We start from the raw sequence: 19,752 nt of genomic DNA on the forward strand, positions 1-19,752 counted from the left end.
TCACGCGGGGGCGGGCCCGGCGCCGGCCAATCGGGCGCTGCGGCGCCATCTTCGGAGCCAATGGGAGAGTAGCGGAGGCGGGCGCGTCGTGGTCGTCGGGTTCGGCTGGTCGTAGCGCCGAGGAGAGCGGAGCGGAGGAGACTTAGAGGAGTTGGAGCTCGGCGCTTCCCCTCCCCCCTCCTCGCCCGCCCGCCCCGGCCGCCCCCTCCCTCCCCGCTCGGTCTCCGTCCCGCCGGGGCGCTCTCGGGGCCGGGCCCATGGCTCCTCAGAAGCACGGTGGAGGCGCGGGGCCCAGCTCGGGCTCCGCCGGCGGCGCGGCCGGAGGAGGAGGTGGAGGTGGTGGCGGCGGCGGAGGAGGAGGAGGAGGAGGAGGAGGAGGTGGCGGCAGCGGTGGCGGCGGCAGCAGCAGCGGAGGCGGCGGGTTCGTGGGCTCCGCCGCGGCGGCGGCCCCGGCCGGTAAATCCGGTGGGGCGGCGGGAGGAGGCGGCGGCGGCGGAGGAAGCGGTTACTCGGGCGGTTCCTCGGCCTCCTCGGCGGCGGCGGCGGCGGCGGCCGCGCTGCCCCCCGTGAAGAAGCCGAAGATGGAGCAGATCCAGGCCGACCACGAGCTCTTTCTTCAGGCCTTCGAGAGTGAGCACCGGGCCGGGGGCGGGAGCGGGGCCGGGGCCGCGGCAGAAAGGGCGGGAGGAGGAGGAGGAGGAGGAGGGGAGGGCTGAGGGGCTTCCGGGGGTAAACACTGTCGGGGGAGGGAGGGAGGGGGGCTCTGCCGTGGAAGGCGGGGGGCCCGGCGGGGCTCGGGCGGAAGCGCGGGGCCGGGAGCCGAGCGGCGGGGCCGGGAACTTGGGGCTGGTGCGGCTGCCGGGCTTCCTCCTGTCGGGGCGGCGGGAGCCGAGCGGGGGAGGCGCCCCCCGGGGCTGCGCGGGCCGCTGAACGGGCGCGGGGCGACGGATGCTGCGCTGTGCCGCCGTACGGGGCGTCCCTTTGTCTGGTAACGACTGTCCCCCGGTTGGGATCGCGGGTTGGAAATTGACCTTCGGGAGCCGGGCATCACCCTGCGGCAGCGCTGGGAGCGGGGAGCATTCCCCGTGGAGGCACCAGAAAGTTATTTACGGGAATCTGATTCCAAAGCGTAGAGCGGCAATAAGCGGGCGGTGTGCTGCGGGCAGGAACGGATGGAAGTTTTCGGTGTCCCACAAAGTGCACGTTGAGGTTCGGGGATCGGTGCTGTCACCGCCCGCACTTGCTTGCTACAGTGACAGCGTTTGATAAAGCGCTGGAGCTCCTGGTGTTGTCTTAAAGCCTTCCTCATGCCGCGTCCTTTCAGCCTCACTCTTGGTAAAGAAGCTGTATGATCGATAAGTGCCGTGCTGCAGATAGGTCGGGTGGCAGACAGGAGCTGTAAGCTCAGCGTCAAAGGTTCGGGGGCCGCTGTCCCTTGTCTGTGGCCCCGTCTGTCAGAAAGGAGCGGTGCAGGTGGGGCCGGGATGTGTCGCGGTGGGTTGATGTGGTGCTGTGGATGTCGTGGAGAACCTGCAGGAAGTAAATTGTAGGTTAAGAAATTCTGACAGACGTAGCACTGAATCACAGTCTGGTTGAGTGTTTTTGTCCCTTCGCAAGGTCATGTGCTAGAAAAAGATAAAGATTTATTTTAGGCTTTTGCTGAGAAGGATGAACTTCTGAAGCAGATGTCTACGGGCTGGCTGAGAAGTGTGGCATGGGCTTTTCCTTGTTGGGAAGGCTGAAGTTGAAGCAGCAGCATGCTGCCTTTTAAGTTACATGCGTTATCATAAATACAATTTGGTGTTTGCCTGCCTTTCTAAACGATATCACAGAGTTTTTTGGAGACTAAGAACTAAGGTGTTTCTTCAAAAGCTGCTCAGTATTTTCACTTTAAGCTGAAGGGGATGGTTCTTTCTTTTCTGTTCTTTCCATTTAATGTCCTCTTTTACTATCTTGCAAAACAGACATCCTGATGATGATAGTTTCTACTTTGCATTAAACCAAATTTTATTGGCTTTCATCAGGCTTCTAAAATACTGGGATTGTTGTAGGATTTCCTTCTCTTTAATAATAATGCACCTCTTTAACAATCTGTTGTTTGGGGTCTTACATTCACCTACCTAGAAACCAGACTGAATCATATCTTTAAAAATAGACAAGGATCAGATAAATGCTCTCCTTTTTCACTTCTAATATCAAAATTCCATAAATCAACCAGGTTTTCAGTGATTAAAAATAAGACTTCTGCAGTAATAGAGGAGTGAAATACTGTGTTTCTTTATATATATATATGTACATATATTTGTTTGGTTTCGTTGTGTGAGAAGCAGTTGCAGCCTTAGCGCGGGCACCCAGGCATTTGCTGCTCTCCATTTCTTTTACTGAGTCACTTGCACGCTTCCTGCTGGCGTCACCTAATGAAGGTGACTTCCATTTCATTCTAAAATGAGTACTTTTCAATATAGACGTGACCTGATCCAACCCTTCTCATCCCGATCTAACTTAATTGGTTAAAACTGAACTGTAGGTCCCCTTTTCTGTAAGCAAGTCTTGCTCTTCTGAACTTCAGTTGTTCAATCTGTTTCAGACAGTGCTGCGCTTTCACATCAGCTCTGTTACCCATCACTCACTTTGGAACAGTTGCTGCTTTACCAGAACCGACCTTTTTCTGGTCCAATTTGTATTTAAGGTTTTTGAAGTTAATTTCTTCGTTTAAACATCTGTAATGTGTCACTGTCAGTGGTTGCTCCCTGCTCTTGTTTTGGCACCTTGTGTAAGTGACCTCAGTGCCTTGGCCAGGGTGAAAAATCAGACATGATCATTAAGTCGGCAGAGAAAACTTAGCTCTTCATCACCCAATTGCGCTGTGTTTGGGTCCTTCTTTCTGCCTTCCTATGATGTAAAGTCTGTGTTCTGCAGAAAAGGAGCAGTCGTTGCTAAGGGTTTCTGGTAGCTTAAACAAGAAGGCACTTTGTGTTTTACAGTAGGTAGAATAATGACTTGTTTACTCGGAGTTATTTAGACATCATGATGCAGTGCTTAAACTGCCACTTCTGTGATCATCGTTAAAAACAAATAATGACTTAAGTGGGATTCTGTCGCATCGTTAAAGGCCGTTGTTGCTGTAGAGGTTTAAGGCACAGTGGATAATACATGTTTCTTTTTCTCAGAACCAACACAGATATACAGATTTCTACGTACTCGGAATCTCATAGCAGTGAGTAATCAGGTTTTTATCACTCTCTTACTTTGGACTTGTGGCAAGCTAATAAAGCATGTTAACCTTTCTCATTTCTTTTCCCACAGCCAATATTTTTGCACAGAACTCTTACTTACATGTCCCACAGGAACTCCCGAACAAATATCAAAAGGTAAAACAATTATTTTAAAAAGTAATCGTTCACTTCTGCAAATTCAGTCATCACTTTACAGTTAGATCTAAAACCAAAGCACTGTTTTGCCGTGCAAAGCGTGTGTGATTTTCATGGCTGTGATTTCTGCTGCGGGGAGGATTGCAGAGTGGAGGCTGCAGAATCCTCACAGAATGAGCAGCGTCTGCTTTGTGCTTCGGGACTGAATTTCTTAAAAGTAAATAAATTAATTAAAAGCTGTTTAGCATTTGGGCTTAAGAAATCGGTGATGCTTAATCATGAATATTTAAACTGTGACCTGAACGCATCTTTAAAAAGAAAATACAAAAAAATCAAACGAATTAAAAAAGCAAAATCCTCTTCTGTCCCTTTTGTTATTTGGGGTTAGGAAGAAGCAGCGCTCCTTCCTGTAACTATTTTAACCATGTGAAAAACAAATGAGGTTAATTTGTAGCATTGCACAAAAGATCCAGCAAGTGCTTTAAAAAGTTTGCTTTGAACTGCATGTATCTGAGAAATGGGCTTCAGTTTTGATGTTGCCACTTGAGGTGTTAGAGCTGCATGTCCCCTGCCTTTAAGATACACAAATACTACAGCACGATAAGTACACCTGTTGGTGTTTGTAGAACTGCAAAGTCCCTTCAGTTTTTTTCTTCTCACGGAAACTCCTTTGCTACATTTGGAGTTGTTTGTGGAGCTTGAACAGGTGCTGTTTTAACAGGGAAGTTCTCACTGTGTATCAGTTGCTGTGGCACAGAAATAATTGATAATGAACATAAAAACTAGAGATTTTGCAGACAGTTCTGCTTTATGCTTTGTGTCTAAGCAGGGTAACTTTTGAATGATCTGTTGAGTGACATTTGTGACATTAAAATCAACTTCAAGGCTGTACTTTGCATCCCCAGGTCACTTGGGTGTAATTCAGTTCTTGCTGTTTTGTTACAATGGCACCAATAGCCCACAGCTTCAGGACTGACACTGCTTGAACATACCTCATCTTTTGATCAGATTTGTTTCTTGAAGTTGCTGCTTTTTCTTATAGATGTTACCAAAGTGGGTTGTTTGCATCTTTTAAAGTAGGGCAGAAGCAAACTGGAAGGAGAAAGTGTTTAGGTGGTTCTTGTTTGCTTTTTTTTCCTTAAACTAGAATTGTGCAACAGGAAGTTGTTCTTGCTTAGTACTTATTTTAATTTATAGTTGATTGAAATGCATGTGATCTTTTACCTGAATCTTACTCTGTTTCTGTGAATGTTTGCTGTCGTTGCTGGGAAACAAGTGATACAGTGCATGCACATTGTGTTGTCCGCTGCTTCAAACCCCAGTTCAATTACAGCAGCACAAATAACACTTAGTTTGTCTCTGAAACATACTGAGTTGTTTTAGTGCCCATGGTATCTGTTCCAGAGCTGTGATTTTAGGTTGGGTTCTGATCCATAACTGACAGATTAGCAGCTATTTCAATCATTAAGAGGTTTTAGAAGTGGGAAAATACCCAAACTAGAGCAGAAGATCTTATTGGAAAGATCTATGTACCTTTGGATCTATGTACCTTTTTATGTACCTTGTTTCAGCATGGTAGAAACACTGGGACAGTTCTGTTTGCAAAGAGCTGTCTTCTGGAGCTCACCATTCTTGGTCTCTTCACACTGACATCTACAATAAATGCCTATTTATTTTCCCTTTAAGACTTAGTAATTTTGTCATTCTTAAATTCCTGATCATTGTTTTGATGGCCATTTTGATCAATAATGTTGTATGTAAAACACAACAAAGTTATCTCCAAATTTGATGCAGATTAACGATTACAATAGTGATTATCACTCCGCATCTCTAATAACCAGCCCTACAGTACCCGAGAAAAATGCCAGACAAAGTCTGTCAATGGGAAGTAGGGATCTACAACTATATTTTTACCAAGGAATTTTCCCTTGCTGTTGGTTGGTATTTCATCTGGAGACTAGGATTTGTAACTGCCAGGATGCTTCAAGTATAGAGAGATGCTGATAGGCAGGAGCTAATGAGCACATATCAGCTTGGGCTACATGCTTTGGTAAAGTGACACTTAACGGAAGATTGAAAAGGGCTGTTGGCCTGTGGGTCAGAGTTACTTTCGTATTCAACCAAATGATGTAGTTGGAACAAATGCTTCCCGTACCGTATTTTGATAATGGAGTGTTTTTATTTACTGGCAGGGCAGTGACATGCTACTATGATATGACTTTGAATACTTTGTTAATTATTACTTGGCTGGGTAGGAGTAAGGATGGGTGATGAGAGGAATATGTAAAAACATCCTTGTACCACAAGTATCTGCTGCCTTACAAACCCGAGGTGTTAAGGGCTGCTGTAAGCTCAGTTTTGTCACTTATGTGACTGTTCTTTATTCATGCATGAAAACAGTTACGCAGTACTTCCTTGTGCTCTTACAAGTTAACTTCAAAGGCAGCAAATTTGATTTAATGGGTTTTGTTGTGTTTCTTTGCTGTTGCCATTTATACTTTTTTTCTGAAAGATTTTGTCATTTATTTTGCCTACCTTGGCTGTGACGTTTGGAAATGTGTCGTTCTTCTTTCTCGTTAATGCTTGCAAGTATTACATGCGGGCTGCAGCAGTCACTGGTGTAAGACACGAAGGAGGGATGCCCTCGCTGGTTTTGTGCTCTTTGTTGGCCTCTAGATCCAAACATCAATCTTCCTATAAAGGGAAATCGAAAGATTATTCCAGAAACTATTGAGTAACTGATGTTCATGTGTGAACGTCATTTAACAACAGCTATTAAATGGTGCATATATAGTAAACAGGCAGAATATAGAAGCACAGAAAGACTGATGCTATTGAAGTGTTTTAAAGTGATTATTCTGTATAATATTCCATCATGATTTTTCCCCTGCATTTACAATGAAGAAGCTCCAGAATTAGGCTCAAAATCCTGCATGCTTTGTGTGTGTCTACTTAATGCAACTTTGTGGAGGAGAAATCTTTTGCCTTTAGGTTTCTAACTGTTTTGTTCAGATGGGATTTAAAATGGTTTTCCTGATTTGGTCAAGGTAAAAATAGCAATGACTGGCGAGTTTACTTCAATGCTTCTGATTGTCTGAACTGTCACTGAAGCAGGAGGATTTTCTTTGAGCTAAGCTGGGATGCCATTAGACATGTGCATAGCAAGGTTTAAACATGCTGTTCAAAGGCACTTCCTATCAGCAATCACATTACTTATGAAAGAACTGATTAATTATTTGTGCTATGTTGCTACTACTTGAAAAACTGTTTCACGGTTGTATTTCTATAACACAGATGTGCAACTGCAGCTAAAAATGTCCAGAAAAGGGGTTTTTGTAAATGGAAGGCTAAAATTACACGTATAGTTTTTGATAAATAATCAAGTCCAAGTTCAGACTGGATACATCTTGTTAAATATTGTGGGGAAAGTGACTATACTCAAACTATTCTCTTCCTGTTTCTTTACAGGAAAACGTTCAAAGTAGATGATATGTTATCAAAAGTAGAGAAAATGAAGGGAGAACAAGAGTCTCACAGGTACTGTTGTGCATATATAAAAATGTGTGTTTGTGGGGGTGAGCATGTGCATATCCTAAACTGAAAGGCTTTTTGATGGACAAAATTAAGGTGCTGGTCAGCTGATACTCTGCTGTTGAAACGTAGATTCCAAAATGTTAAAATGAGTGATGTGTGCTGGTTGTAATAGTGAGGGTTCAAACGACTGTATGCCTGCCCTTCTTAAGCCTGTGTTCATAGTTGTGTGGGGAAAAAACAAATTGATTCTAGGTAATTTCCATTAAACTGACCTGTGCTGACAGATGCCTGGGGAACACCCATGTGCCTGTGATGGCAGCATCTCATGTCTTCACACAGCACCCTTTTAAAGCCCTGCCTTCCTCCTGTTCTACTCACTGTCAAGTCATAAAAGAGTTAGTCTGTAAAGAGAAGACTGGTCTACAGCTTTGCACCCACTGCAACTTAATGTGTGCTGTTTCCAAGCAGTTAAAGGAAAGGACTCCTCTGTTATGGTTAGAGCTGTTCTGAGACAGCGAGTGGGGGCTGCTGTGTGCAAAACTACTTATTGTTCTAACATGTCCTTTCTCTTTTCTGTTTAGCTTGTCTGCTCATTTGCAACTTACGTTTACTGGTTTCTTCCATAAAAATGGTATGTTTGCTTCACTAATTACACCATTAATGTGTACAAGTTTGAAATTCATATAGATCTCTGAGGGGAATGTTTGAATGATGTCTTACAAACTGCTGCTTAGATGCAGATTTTAACGTACTTATTCTCTGTCTTTCCCATTAGTTACAGGACTTCAGTGCGAGCTGTGAATGTGTTTTAGTGTGTTTGTAATGTTAAGCAGATAAGCCCTCCAGGTTTTTAGACAAAACAGTGACTTCTCCATCATCCATTTAACCTTGAAATAGACCTTGAGGAAAGAGTTCCTGAGGAAAGTGATTTTATGGAGCTGTGTCTTTGAAGTATGGTTAAAAAAACACAGCCCACCACCACCAGAAACCCCAAACTGGAACTGGTTAGCAGACACAGTGCTCTGATTTTGTTCTTTTTTTGCCCCCAAAGTACAAGTGTGAGAACAAATTGTATCAGGTAGAGCCCGGAAATCAGGCAGAGTCACGTCAGAGACTGAGAGCGACTGCGATCATTTATTAGTGACTCGCAATCATTTGATCATCTGTTATGCACATAAGGCATTACCTTCAAAATCAGAATATTGGATTTCCCTGACCAGAGTGAAGGGTTCCATTCCCATGACAGAAGTTACATGCTTTATGCTCTGTAGGCATTGGTAAATTCCCTGCCTTTTTACTTCCTTGACAAATATTACTTGTTTATACATGGAAATTAAGCAGTGTTTCTGGTTGGTTTGTTTTTTCATTTATAACTATTCTGAAATCTGTATTACTCCTTGGGTGTCAAAGCTACTTCCAACCCAGTAGCAGGTTCTATACTTTATTCTGGAAGCTTTTCTGTTCCTTCAAACCATTTTGTGCTTAACTGAATCTGTTCAGAAAGAGGTTTGAAATTTCAAGTTGCAGCTGTCTACATTTCCATCAGCACGTGGTTGGGAGCTGTAACATCCTTCTGTTCTCATCTGCAAATAGTCAATAGGATATGTTCTAAAGTGGGAATTTGGTAGAAATATAGGGAGAATTGACACTTAGGATCAACTGGAATCTTTGTGTCTGAATGTAGCTATGGTTAAAAAATATTCACATTGATTTACTTCATCAAACAGTTCTTTTACTGGTTCAGCACTTAGAATATCTTTTTCTCTTTAGATAAGCCATCACAAAACTCAGAGAATGAACAAAATTCTGTAACCCTGGAAGTACTGCTTGTGAAAGTTTGCCACAAGAAGCGAAAGGTAGGAGTGGTCTGACAGACTGTTAACATGTGGTAGAGCAGAGGCGGATGGGATTCTGGAATGTCTATTGAACTCTGCCATGCAAGAAGCTAAGGGTGAAATTATGTTTCTGTTGAGATTAATTTAGCGTTTATTCATCAATAGAAATTGTTTTCTGTTGACTGAATAGAGGATTCCTCAGAAGCAAATACATCAATCTTTTGTTTCTCTGCTCCCTGAGAAATAACTGGAAGTTTTTCAAAGGCATTCCACCTTATTTTCATTGAATTTCACTTACTGTAAGTCATACTCACTCATTCTGGATTTCAGCCTCACCTCTCTTTTCACTTTTTGGATCAAACCATTAAACCATTAATTCTGTTGGCAGTCAAACCTTTTAAGATACTCTATGCTTCTTAAAGCAGATGACATGGAAGTTGTAATTGTTCAGAAGTCCCAAGTCATCTGCCAAGTCTCATCACTTTCATTGCTTTTTCTGTACCCACATTTATGCATTGACCATCTCAGTTATTGGAGATTTTAGCTGCTATGAATCATACAGAATTTGCATCCCTTCTTTTTCTGCTTTAGCTGATCCACAGCAGCTGACAGATCATCCTCACAGCTATGGGTGTCTCAGTAATACACACCATAATTTGTAACAAAAAAGGGAAAAGTCGGAGTGAGAACTCTGTATATTTTCCCTAAGAATATAGAACTGTTTTGGCGTGCTTTTAAGAGTTAACGTTCTGCAGATTTTGTTGCAGATTTCCTGCTTAGGCCACCTTGCCTTGTTTTGCTGATATTTCACAGTGTTCCACGATCTATCTGAGAGATACTGAATATAATAAATCCTAGCAAAGTGGGTCTTTATCTCCATGATAGAACATAAGTGCACTTTGTAATATTGGAAGGAGAAGATACGAAGCCTTTAGAATGTATATACAACCAAAACATTTCATTTCTCTAAGTAAACAGAATTAAATTAGCATTAATGACTGTTCTACAGCTTTTTCAGAATGTCTCATGCTAGTATTAATTTAATCACTTAGAGAAAGATGGCTGTTGCTGTAAGTTGCCAGTTTTATGTATGTTTTGCGGTGTATTTTTCACTTAAAAGCTGGCATTGTCCTTCTGTTGTTGTTTACCCTTATGACAAGGCTTATTTTCAGAAAGATGACAGTACAATCCGTAAGTTATAATTTCTAACAATTAATGTCAATTAATTTTGTATTCTAAAAACCTAAACCTTAGCTTTCTTGTTTTCCTACAGGATGTCAGTTGTCCAATAAGACAGGTTCCTACAGGTAAAAAGCAGGTGCCTTTAAACCCAGACCTCAGTCAAATCAAACCAGGCAACTTCCCATCACTTGCAGTTTCCAGCAATGAGTTTGAACCAAGCAACAGCCATATGGTGAAGTCTTACTCATTGTTATTCAGAGTAACTCGCCCAGGAAGAAGAGATTTTAATGGACTGATTAATGGCGAGACTAATGAAAACATTGGTAAATTCAGCCTTTAAGTATTATTTTATGAGGGTTTATCTTGTAGTTGTCGTGATCTGCAATGGGGGAGGCAGTCATAGATGAGTGACTGAATTGACTTGCACTTGTTTTCATTCATTTCCACGATAGGGCTGAACTAAAGCTTTTAGCCAGAAACCGTTTCCATTTCTGTGTAAATTTAACACCAGTGCGTATTAATGTGTGATGGTGTTAGGCAGTGCTGATGGGGGAATAATGTAATTGAGGTCTCTGGAACTGACTTTAGGTCTGCATTAACACTGGTCAGTACTGACTCAGCTGTGGGTACTCTTGTGCGCTCTCATCAAAATGAAATGATTATCCAATAGATACCTTTTGAGAATGTGTTATTTTTTAAGTCTTATCAAGGTGTCATATCACAAATGTTGCAGCTTTGAAGATTGCATATAGGATGCAAACATTCTCTTACTGTTTTTTAACTAAAAAGGATGAAGGCCAACTCTAAGTTTCTTTGTACTAACAGTAATATGACTGGGCTGTAAATACACACAAACTGTGTAGAAGCTGTTCTGTTATTCGAGTTTGTGCCTTCATAATAATGGAGTGCCATGTTTGTTATGTGCAGATGTCAACGAGGAGCTTCCAGCTAGAAGAAAAAGGAATTCTTCAAATCGTGAAGATGGAGAAAAGACATTTGTAGCACAAATGACTGTATTTGATAAAAACAGGTAATGATTCCAAAGAAAATATTGTGTCTGTTAATTATTAGAGATTTTTTTTAATGCTAAACTTAAAATTGTTTTTTAACTTGTTTGCTGTCTCTTACTGCGTTTTTATTTAGGAGACACAATAAGATCTTAGTTTTACTATCTGTAGGTTTCAAAGCACACGTTTAAATCTGCCTGAAAATATGCATTTAGTTTCATGGGAAGTTCGTTACTGTGGCGTATTTTACATTTTCATAAGCAAATAACAAAATTAAAAGTTTAATTACTCACAAGGCAAACTTCTCATTGACAGACGACTGCAGCTTCTGGATGGAGAATATGAAGTGGCCATGCAGGAAATGGAAGAGTGTCCCATCAGTAAGAAAAGAGCAACATGGGAAACAATACTTGATGGGAAGGTACGGGTTGTTTTAGCAGCTGAAAGACTTGTCTTCACTTTCAGTGTTCTGGATAAAGGTGAAAAATAATTGAAAGTGCAGCAGCTTTTGCTCTGAAATTGAAATAGGCTGAACAAGCAACAGTACCTCTGTTTCAGAATGTGTGGAAACAAGTTTAAATGGAGCTCTTGGTTTAGGAAAACTTTGGCACACTGGATCATTAGACAAGCAGATGTTAGCGACTATTTTAGGTACAGCATTATTTTTTTCAATGATTTTTTCATTTGTCTTAGCAAAACACACGTTGGCTGGTTTTAAGACTCATTCTAAGGGAGTTTTGCTTCTTTTTCCTTTTTCCCTCCATCAGAGGTTGCCTCCATTTGAAACATTTTCTCAGGGACCTACACTTCAGTTTACTCTTCGTTGGACAGGAGACACAAACGATAAGTCTACAGCTCCTATAGCCAAGCCTCTTGCAACACGAAATTCTGAAAGCCTGCCTCAAGAGAACAAACCCAATTCTGTTAAACCTACTCAGACTATAGGTAAGCAAACTTCAGTTCCGGTGCTGAATAATCATCTGATTAGGGCTTCTGTGTTTCAAGGTTTCTTTGTACAAGAATATTAAAGTAAGGCTGACTTCTATCTTCTGAACTGAGTATTTTAGCTGAGATAGGGATGGCAGAGACTTAAATTTTTTCCTAAGTCCTTACAGATAAATGACTGACACTTAAAACATGCAGTGGTGAAGTATTTTCTAGTAGGTGAAAGGCAACAGAAGCAGGAAAGTACTTGAACTTTCACTGTCAGAGTTGTTCCATTTTCTATTTCTTTGTACCATCTTTCCTTGTATTTTAGAATCTACTGTGTGATCTGTTAGGCAGGTTTGTGGCTCAGGCTTGTGAAAGGAAGTGACTGCTGACTAACAGTACAAGATGCGTACTAGTTTACTATGTAATAATTAGGAGAAATAGGGATGTGGCAAGGCGGCATTATTCACGTACTGTTAGAACCTGCATTTTTAGCATCAGAGAAGCTGATTATTCCAGTAAATTGGTAAAGTCAGTGTCACCTTCCAAAATAGTACAGCAGAATCTTACTGCAGGAGTACACAAAAGGAGTGGAAATGGTAAGAAACTTGTATCAATTAGAGGTTCTGATAAGTAGAGGAGAAGATCCTGGTGTATCTTTCCCAATGATGTATGAATTCAGTGTTGTCACCCTACTTCAGTGTGTTTCCCAAGGCAGACCAATGGAATAAAGACATCAAAGGCATCTACAGCTAAAGTCTTCTGTCTGTGTGACAGGAGAAAGGAAAATGTTTACCCAGCTGTTCTTAAGTTCTCTGAAGATACAGTTTGATGGTTTTGCCTGTAGATTTGGGAAGGAAACTAAGCAGCAAAGCTTTCTGCTGATGTGAGCTACTTTTATCGAAGTTCATTAGAGTAGTTCGTTCCCTTCCAAAGCAGGGTACCCTTCAGGGAACTTCATCTTTTCCACTTAGCCCCAAACTGAAATGCATGTTTATTTATGTGTTTTTTTCCAGCTGTGAAAGAATCCTTGCCAGCAGACCTTCAAACAAGGAAAGAGAGAGATGTTTTAAATGAACCTCGACAAAAGTTGCGAATATTTTACCAGGTACTGAAAATAAGAGGGGTGGTGCTGGGGAGGAATGTAAATACTATAAGGATTGTAATGTTTGTACCTGAGTAGGGTGAAAGGTTCGATTGTGGCTGTATAACTCTCTTGCTGCCTTAACGGATGTCCTAAAAGGTCGCAGATTCACAAAGGAGGACCCAGCCCACATGTTTCTTCTTACAGGAACTGTCTTAGAAAAATTAATCTTGGGGCCGTGTCTGACATATTGCAAAGCAGACATCTGGAAAGGGAGCGGTGCTCTCCATATGGAGGGAGGGGATCCTCAAAATACCATTTTTTCAGTAAAGTGAGCTCATCGTGATCCCAAAAACTTACTGTAGAGGTTTCCTGAAATTTGTTTTGGGGTTGGAGGTTGATGAATGAAATTCATCTGATGCTAATACTGTTTTTTTTCTTTGTTTGCATCAGTTCCTTTATAACAACAACACAAGACAGCAGACTGAAGCCCGAGATGACTTGCATTGCCCATGGTGCACACTGAACTGTCGGAAACTGTATAGTTTACTCAAACACCTTAAACTTTGTCACAGCAGATTTATCTTTAATTATGTTGTAAGTAGCATTGTGGTAGTTTAATGGCATGAAACAATGTACAGCTTGTCACAAATTATATGATGCAGTGACTTCACTGCTGGCCAGTTAAGTTGGAGGACTGTATCTACAGGTTTACTGCAGCTTCCTTTGACTTGACCTAGCATGAAATTACGTGATGTTGACCTTTCATATGAGAAACAAAAAGTTGTGGGCTGCATTCTTACAACAGGTGCCTCTTTTGCATTAGCATCTTCTTTTTCTGTTGTAAATGTCTTCTGCATTTGGTTGGAAGTCTCTTGAAGCTTTAAGAAGGCAGTAAACATCTAAAGTCAGTATTAAATTTAGTCATGCTGATAAAGTCCTGCCAATGTGATCCTGAAGATCAAATCTGCTTTCTTTTGTTATGTATGTATGTAGTTGTTTCATGGACTTCCCTGTTCAGAAAATTATCCCAAAACTTTGCTCCTTAGCTAGTTCTAATTTCTAGCATTGTTGTTAAGCGCAAGCTTTTACTATTGTTGTCCTTAATTTAATATTTAGATATATTGAGTGTTGTCTGGTGAAGCAGTGAGATAGTGTAGAGCTTTAGTGCAATTTGTTTCTGGAAGCTAAAAATTATTTGGGTGGTGTAAAAGGAAACTAGAGCTACGTCAGCTTATTGATAGGATGATGTTTAAGGTATTTGGATCTGGGAAGGTCAGTCATTTAAATGTCCAGGTCTGCTGCTAAATAGGTCTGTGATGATCTGTTTCAGTATCATCCGAAAGGTGCTAGGATAGATGTGTCGATCAATGAGTGCTATGACGGCTCGTATGCGGGGAACCCGCAGGATATCCATCGTCAGCCTGGATTTGCCTTCAGTCGCAATGGACCGGTCAAAAGAACTCCTATCACACACATACTCGTATGCAGGTAGGGAGACTGAAAAGCAAGTCTGTTCATACTTGTGTAATAAGCACATGGCTGAGATCTGTGAATCCAAAGCTGCGTGCTAACAGTGATGAATTTCACCAGCATTAAAGTACAGCTGTTCCTGACTAAATGAGATGCTGAGGAATGGTATCTTTATGTGATTTTACATCTGTGGAGGCATTTTTGTCATCGTGAGGTAATTTTTTTTAACAGCCTTGTCCTAAAACTGCTCTTCCCCAAAAGTTAATGTAGTTTTTGGGGGAGGGGTGACAAGTTGTCTTGTTTTTTCTTTCAATGGGGGGTTTTACACTGTTAGTTTTGCAAACCGGAGCTTAAAAGAAGAATTTGTATTAACTGCCATGAGTAGTATTTGCGTGTTTGATGTAATGGTTGAAAGCAGTGAATGTTTGTCATCCTGCTAGGCCAAAGCGTACGAAAGCAAGTATGTCTGAATTTCTGGAATCTGAAGATGGAGAAGTAGAGCAGCAGCGAACGTACAGCAGTGGGCACAATCGGTTATATTTCCACAGTGACACGTGTTTACCTCTCCGTCCACAAGAAATGGAAGTAGATAGTGAGGATGAAAAGGACCCTGAATGGCTACGAGAGAAAACCATTACTGTAATTATTCAATTCAACGCTGTATTTGGTGGATTGTGGGTTTTAAGTGGTGCTCTGTGGTTGTTTTAGGGAACAAACAGGGCATCCATTGTGAACATTATGCGTTCCCTTTGGAGAGGAAGCAGAAAGTTGTGTTGCTCTGCCAGCAGTGATGTAAAATATTTTCCTGCCTTTGGTTGCAGCACCAGCTCAGTTCATGGCCATCTCCATCAAAGAGATGGTGCTGTCCCTGGAATACAGCACTGTGTATATAGCATGGGAAGAACTGATCACAGCTCTCTGTGATCCAACATTGTTCTCACCTTTTTGACTGCAGTTCTTGAATTTTCAGCAGTAGTTACTTCTCTGCTGTGTAGGTGATGGGCACTGAATTGTAGGTGTGCTTTCACTGCTTGTAGCATTGATGCAGTTCTCATGTTTTCCTTCTCCTGTCCTTTTTCTCTCTCCTTTATCTTTCCAGCAAATTGAAGAATTCTCTGATGTTAATGAAGGAGAGAAAGAAGTGATGAAATTATGGAATCTTCATGTTATGAAGCACGGGTATGTTACTGTAAGCTTAATTTTGATACAGAAAGGTTCTGTATTCGGTTGATTGTTTTGCATTGCAACTCGCTAAGCACGTTAAATTCGGTGCTTGGAAAGGGACTGTGGACGGGCAGCTTGGTGGGAAGCTGTAGCTCCGTTTAAAGGTATTTTCTTGTGCCTTGTAATGCTGTGGCTTTGGAAACAACAAAGCTGCAAACGATGCTACAGCAGAATAGTCTAAGCGGTGCTATTCTGCAGCATGGCTCGTCCTGTGCATCTTTTTGGTTATGAAAATGTGGCGTACTTGCATAACGGGTTGATTTCTAACTCGGCAGGTTTATCGCTGACAATCAAATGAATCATGCCTGTATGCTGTTTGTCGAGAATTACGGACAAAAAATAATTAAGAAGAACTTGTGTCGAAACTTTATGCTACATCTGGTCAGCATGCATGACTTTAACCTCATCAGCATCATGTCAATAGACAAAGCTGTTGCCAGGCTCCGAGAGATGCAGCAGAAGTTAGAGAAAGGAGAATCGGCCTCCCCAATGGATGAGGAATCTTCTGAGGAGCAGAGCGGGACAACAAACGGATACAGCGAAAATAACATGAGGGAGAGAGTTTCAGAAATGGATAGCATCTCAGGTGTCACAAAACAGAGCAAGAAACAAAAGCTCTGAAGTCAGAAGTGAAATTCCATTCAACGGACAAGCATTGAAGTGACATTCTAGGGTGCATGAGCTCTATAAAGAATTACACACAAAAGAAAATACAGATTCCAAACAGGCACTGCTGGATGGAAATAAATGATTTCAACAAGGATATTGTTCTAACAGGGTTTCTATTCAGTTAATTATGCAAGTACTACATGTATATCGGTTTTGGTGATGTAATGACAATATTCTAAGAGTTTGAGCATGAAGAGCAATATGAAAATCTTTTTGTAATTTTAGTAATTAGTGTCTTAAGAACTTTATGGAATTTACATAATTTAAATATATGTAAAACAGTTTTTATATTAAGATTTTTGCATCTGTATCTGGCTGTTTTTCCTACCATGAAGTTGTGAAACGTCGGGGGAAGGGGTTTGGGATACAGTTTCTGCTTCTCTTATTTAGGAATTCTCCAGTTAGCTTTTTTGTGGAAATAACGTCTCACTATTTAAAGTTTAACCTCGATCCTTGCATTTGAAATCATTTATGAATTGATGGTAATGACAAATGTACGTTACACTAAAATGTTGAAGCTGGCAAACTTAGCACTTCCTTTGTCGTGTGCCTGTTTGGAAAGATGTTGGCTTTTCATGTTGCAGACACAGTGAAGTCCCACCTTGGCTTTTTGAGGTTACCGGCAGTTTGGTTTTCATGGATAATTCTGATGCATTGATCACACAGTGTACCATTTAAAACTTGAACATTAGCTCCTCTTCTAATTTTTAGTACGCATTTACACAGCTACACAAACGATCCGGTGCAGGGCTCTGTATGGGGCTCTGCACTGCAGTGTGCCATGCTAACGCCCCGTCTGCGCTCTGTCTGTGGGCACGACACCAAGGGCTTCCTCGGAAGTTCACGCCTGCTGTTCTGCCCGAGTACAGCCTGCAGGGCCCGGCCCATGGTTTAGCTTTGGCTTTCGAGATGCCACTCTTGAGGGAAAAATGCACTGTAAAATTGGACCAGAAAATGTGTTGCACTTCTTATGCAAGTATTCTGTGATGTATTGTATTCAATACAGATACTAAGATGCTGACTAAACTATATTTGAGCAGTTTTGCACTGCTGTTAACACATTTTATGCATACGTTTACAGATTTTTTCCAATGGAAAGTGGTTTCACTACTGGTACAGTATCAGCACCGAAGGGTTTATTCCAGCAAGCACTGTGGTTGAGTGACATCACCTCAATTTTTTATTATCCTTAAAATATTGCATTTTTCATATTCTTTATTTATAAAGGAACAATGCTGCTGTAAATACAGGTATTTTTAATTTTTTATTTCATTCCATCACCATGAGATGCAGCTCCCTGTTTGTTTAAGGGGTATATGAGCTTTCTAATGGTGTCTTCAGAAATTTATAAAATGTAAATACTGATTTTGATGGTCCTTTAAGATGTGTTTAACTGTGAGACTATTTAACTAATGGTGTGGATGTGATTTGTCATCCAGTATTAAGTTCTTAGTCACTGATTCTGTGTACAAAATAGGAAAGAGGGAAACTGCAGCTTTCATTACCAACTCCTTGGATCTGGCAGCTCTCTGGGTTTTAGCGAGCTCTGACGATGCCTCCGGGCAGTACAACGAGCATTTCTCTCTGGCTTTAATTTGCTAAAGCTGTGCACATATGTAAAAAAAGAATAGACTATTTTAGGGGAGACGTAGTTCTAGAATTATTGCTTACGTCATTTCTTAAGCAGTTATGCTCTTAATGCTTAAAAGAAGGCTAGCATTGTTTGCACAAAAAGTTGGTGATCCCCCAAAAAACAGTAATGAAATTACTTCTGTCCAGTAAACTTTGTATGTCATGTCCATTTATAATAAAAGCTGAAAAAATCCCTTTGTTTTCTATTTATAAAGATGCCTTTTCTATATGTACCTCGGAGGGACTTTGAAGATAACCGTGTAAGCTGGATTAAGCGATTTGAATGGTACAATAGATGTTTAAAGAAAAAAAAAAACAAAAGCAGAAACAACCCAAATTCGGTTGTTTAAATGAACCGTTGTTTTTACATTAAATGTTTTATTTGAGATCGGCTTTTGTACATAAAGTTCAGTAATATAAAATGTGCCGCCATGGTTTTGTCTGCTCCTTTTGTGTGCATGCAGAAAGGCCCCAGCAGCGCCCTGTGTGACATCTCTGCCTCTGTGTCACCTTTAACTCCTCATCTTCCTGTGCCACGTAATGGTTGCTGAGTACCTGCTGCTCTCGGTGTCTCCACAACTTACTGCGCTGCAGCTCCTATGAACGCTGTGATCGCTGAGATGACCGTACGTGTTTCTGTTAGAAAAAGAAGAGCAGTCAGGTTTTGTTTCTTTACATGCACTAAAAACCTTTTTCCATGTTAAAAGAGAAGGGGATGTTCAGATTCAAACTGCGTTCTGTATGTGTGCCATCAACTGCTGTTCGATTTGAGCCTTCGTTGTGCTCAGCAGATTTCTGGTACGTTTTTTGGTGCTTTCTTTTTTAACACAGCTGGTCTCTGAACCCCAAGTTGCAAACAACCACTTTCATATTAAATTCAGTGTATTAAATACTCAACCAGAATTGTTAGGTGAATGTGCACTATTAGCCTTAAGCATGTGCTGCCTTGAGTGCTGTAAGCAAAGCTCCCATACCAGCCCTTGAAAGGCAGTGGGTTGTGATGGGGGGAAGGCAGAGATTTGCTTTCTGGGCTGAAGTCACAATTTGAACTGTACTGATCACAACCTCAGGGGGTCACTTCAACAAAAGCAGAACACGAAAGCTGCTCCAAATAGGGAATTTGGTGTTACCTTTGCTAATGCAGGAGCTGATGTGAGGACGATTTGATGATGTTCAGTGTTCAGTTCACAGAGCAGTTTGGTGCCATCACTGCGTGCTGGAATGAAGGTGTTCCTGCTGGCCCAGCTCCTCGCTGTAGATCTGCTCTCCCATGCTTGCACAGCCAGGAAAGGAGCTTTGGATGAAGGTAAGGAGCTCCTTCCAATACCCCGCAGTATCTGCTGTCATACGTTTGTTGATACAAGTCTGAAGCTGTGTTCTTTAGGCAAAGTATGTCTCACCAAGTGGGTTCTTCACGTCAATGGTGTATCTATGGGAGCTTTCTCTCTTGTCCACTTCCTTATTTACTGGTTCCATGAGCTGCGTGTGCTGCCTTTAAGAGACACCAAAGAAACAGAGCAAGCTGCAGGTAAAGCAGAACTAAGGGAATAAGGACTCTTAGTGCAGCAGGGACTTTCTTGATGTACTGCTTCTTGCTTGGTCACAGGAGCCAAAACGTATGTATTAATGAGTCTGACAGAAGGCGCAAACAGAAAAACAGACAAATAAGCTGTGATAGAATATTGAGAACGTCACTGACAAATGCTTTGGCAACCAATAAAGCAAGGAAGACACTTTTTTTGCAAGAGGTATCAGTGTAGATGTACGTTTTACATGGAAGTAAACAAACTGAGCAACTTGTGTGGGACTGT

The 19,752-nt window shown here is 41.6% G+C and overlaps 1 protein-coding gene across 2 annotated transcripts; it reads left to right on the forward strand.

The window, feature by feature from the left end:
• The first annotated feature begins 4 nt into the window (after window positions 1-4).
• Window positions 5-18,237, forward strand: SUZ12 (SUZ12 polycomb repressive complex 2 subunit). Of its 2 annotated transcripts, XM_072351774.1 has the most exons (17): window positions 6-330; window positions 379-630; window positions 3,171-3,217; window positions 3,307-3,371; window positions 6,840-6,908; window positions 7,487-7,536; window positions 8,676-8,761; window positions 10,014-10,245; window positions 10,850-10,952; window positions 11,245-11,350; window positions 11,697-11,874; window positions 12,876-12,967; window positions 13,397-13,540; window positions 14,277-14,434; window positions 14,857-15,055; window positions 15,516-15,595; window positions 15,916-18,237. In XM_072351774.1, the coding sequence occupies exons 1-17, from the start codon at window positions 258-260 to the stop codon at window positions 16,259-16,261; spliced, it is 2,280 nt and encodes a 759-aa protein (XP_072207875.1). In that variant the 5' UTR covers window positions 6-257; the 3' UTR covers window positions 16,262-18,237. The 2 variants fall into 2 exon arrangements, with proteins under 2 accessions (XP_072207874.1, XP_072207875.1); XM_072351773.1 differs by having other exon boundaries at window positions 5-630.
• Window positions 18,238-19,752: the final 1,515 nt, after the last annotated feature.

The sequence above is a fragment of the Excalfactoria chinensis genome, chromosome 17 (genome assembly GCF_039878825.1).
Source record: "Excalfactoria chinensis isolate bCotChi1 chromosome 17, bCotChi1.hap2, whole genome shotgun sequence".
NCBI classification, from domain to species: Eukaryota; Metazoa; Chordata; class Aves; order Galliformes; family Phasianidae; genus Excalfactoria; species Excalfactoria chinensis.

Coding starts and splice junctions, on each gene's coding strand:
- SUZ12 (XM_072351773.1), top strand. CDS start 258: ATGGCTCCTCAGAAGCACGGTGGAGGCGCGGGGCCCAGCTCGGGCTCC. Junction 631..3,170: donor CTTTCTTCAGGCCTTCGAGA/GTGAGCACCGGG, acceptor TCTTTTTCTCAG/AACCAACACAGATATACAGA. Junction 3,218..3,306: donor GTACTCGGAATCTCATAGCA/GTGAGTAATCAG, acceptor CTTTTCCCACAG/CCAATATTTTTGCACAGAAC.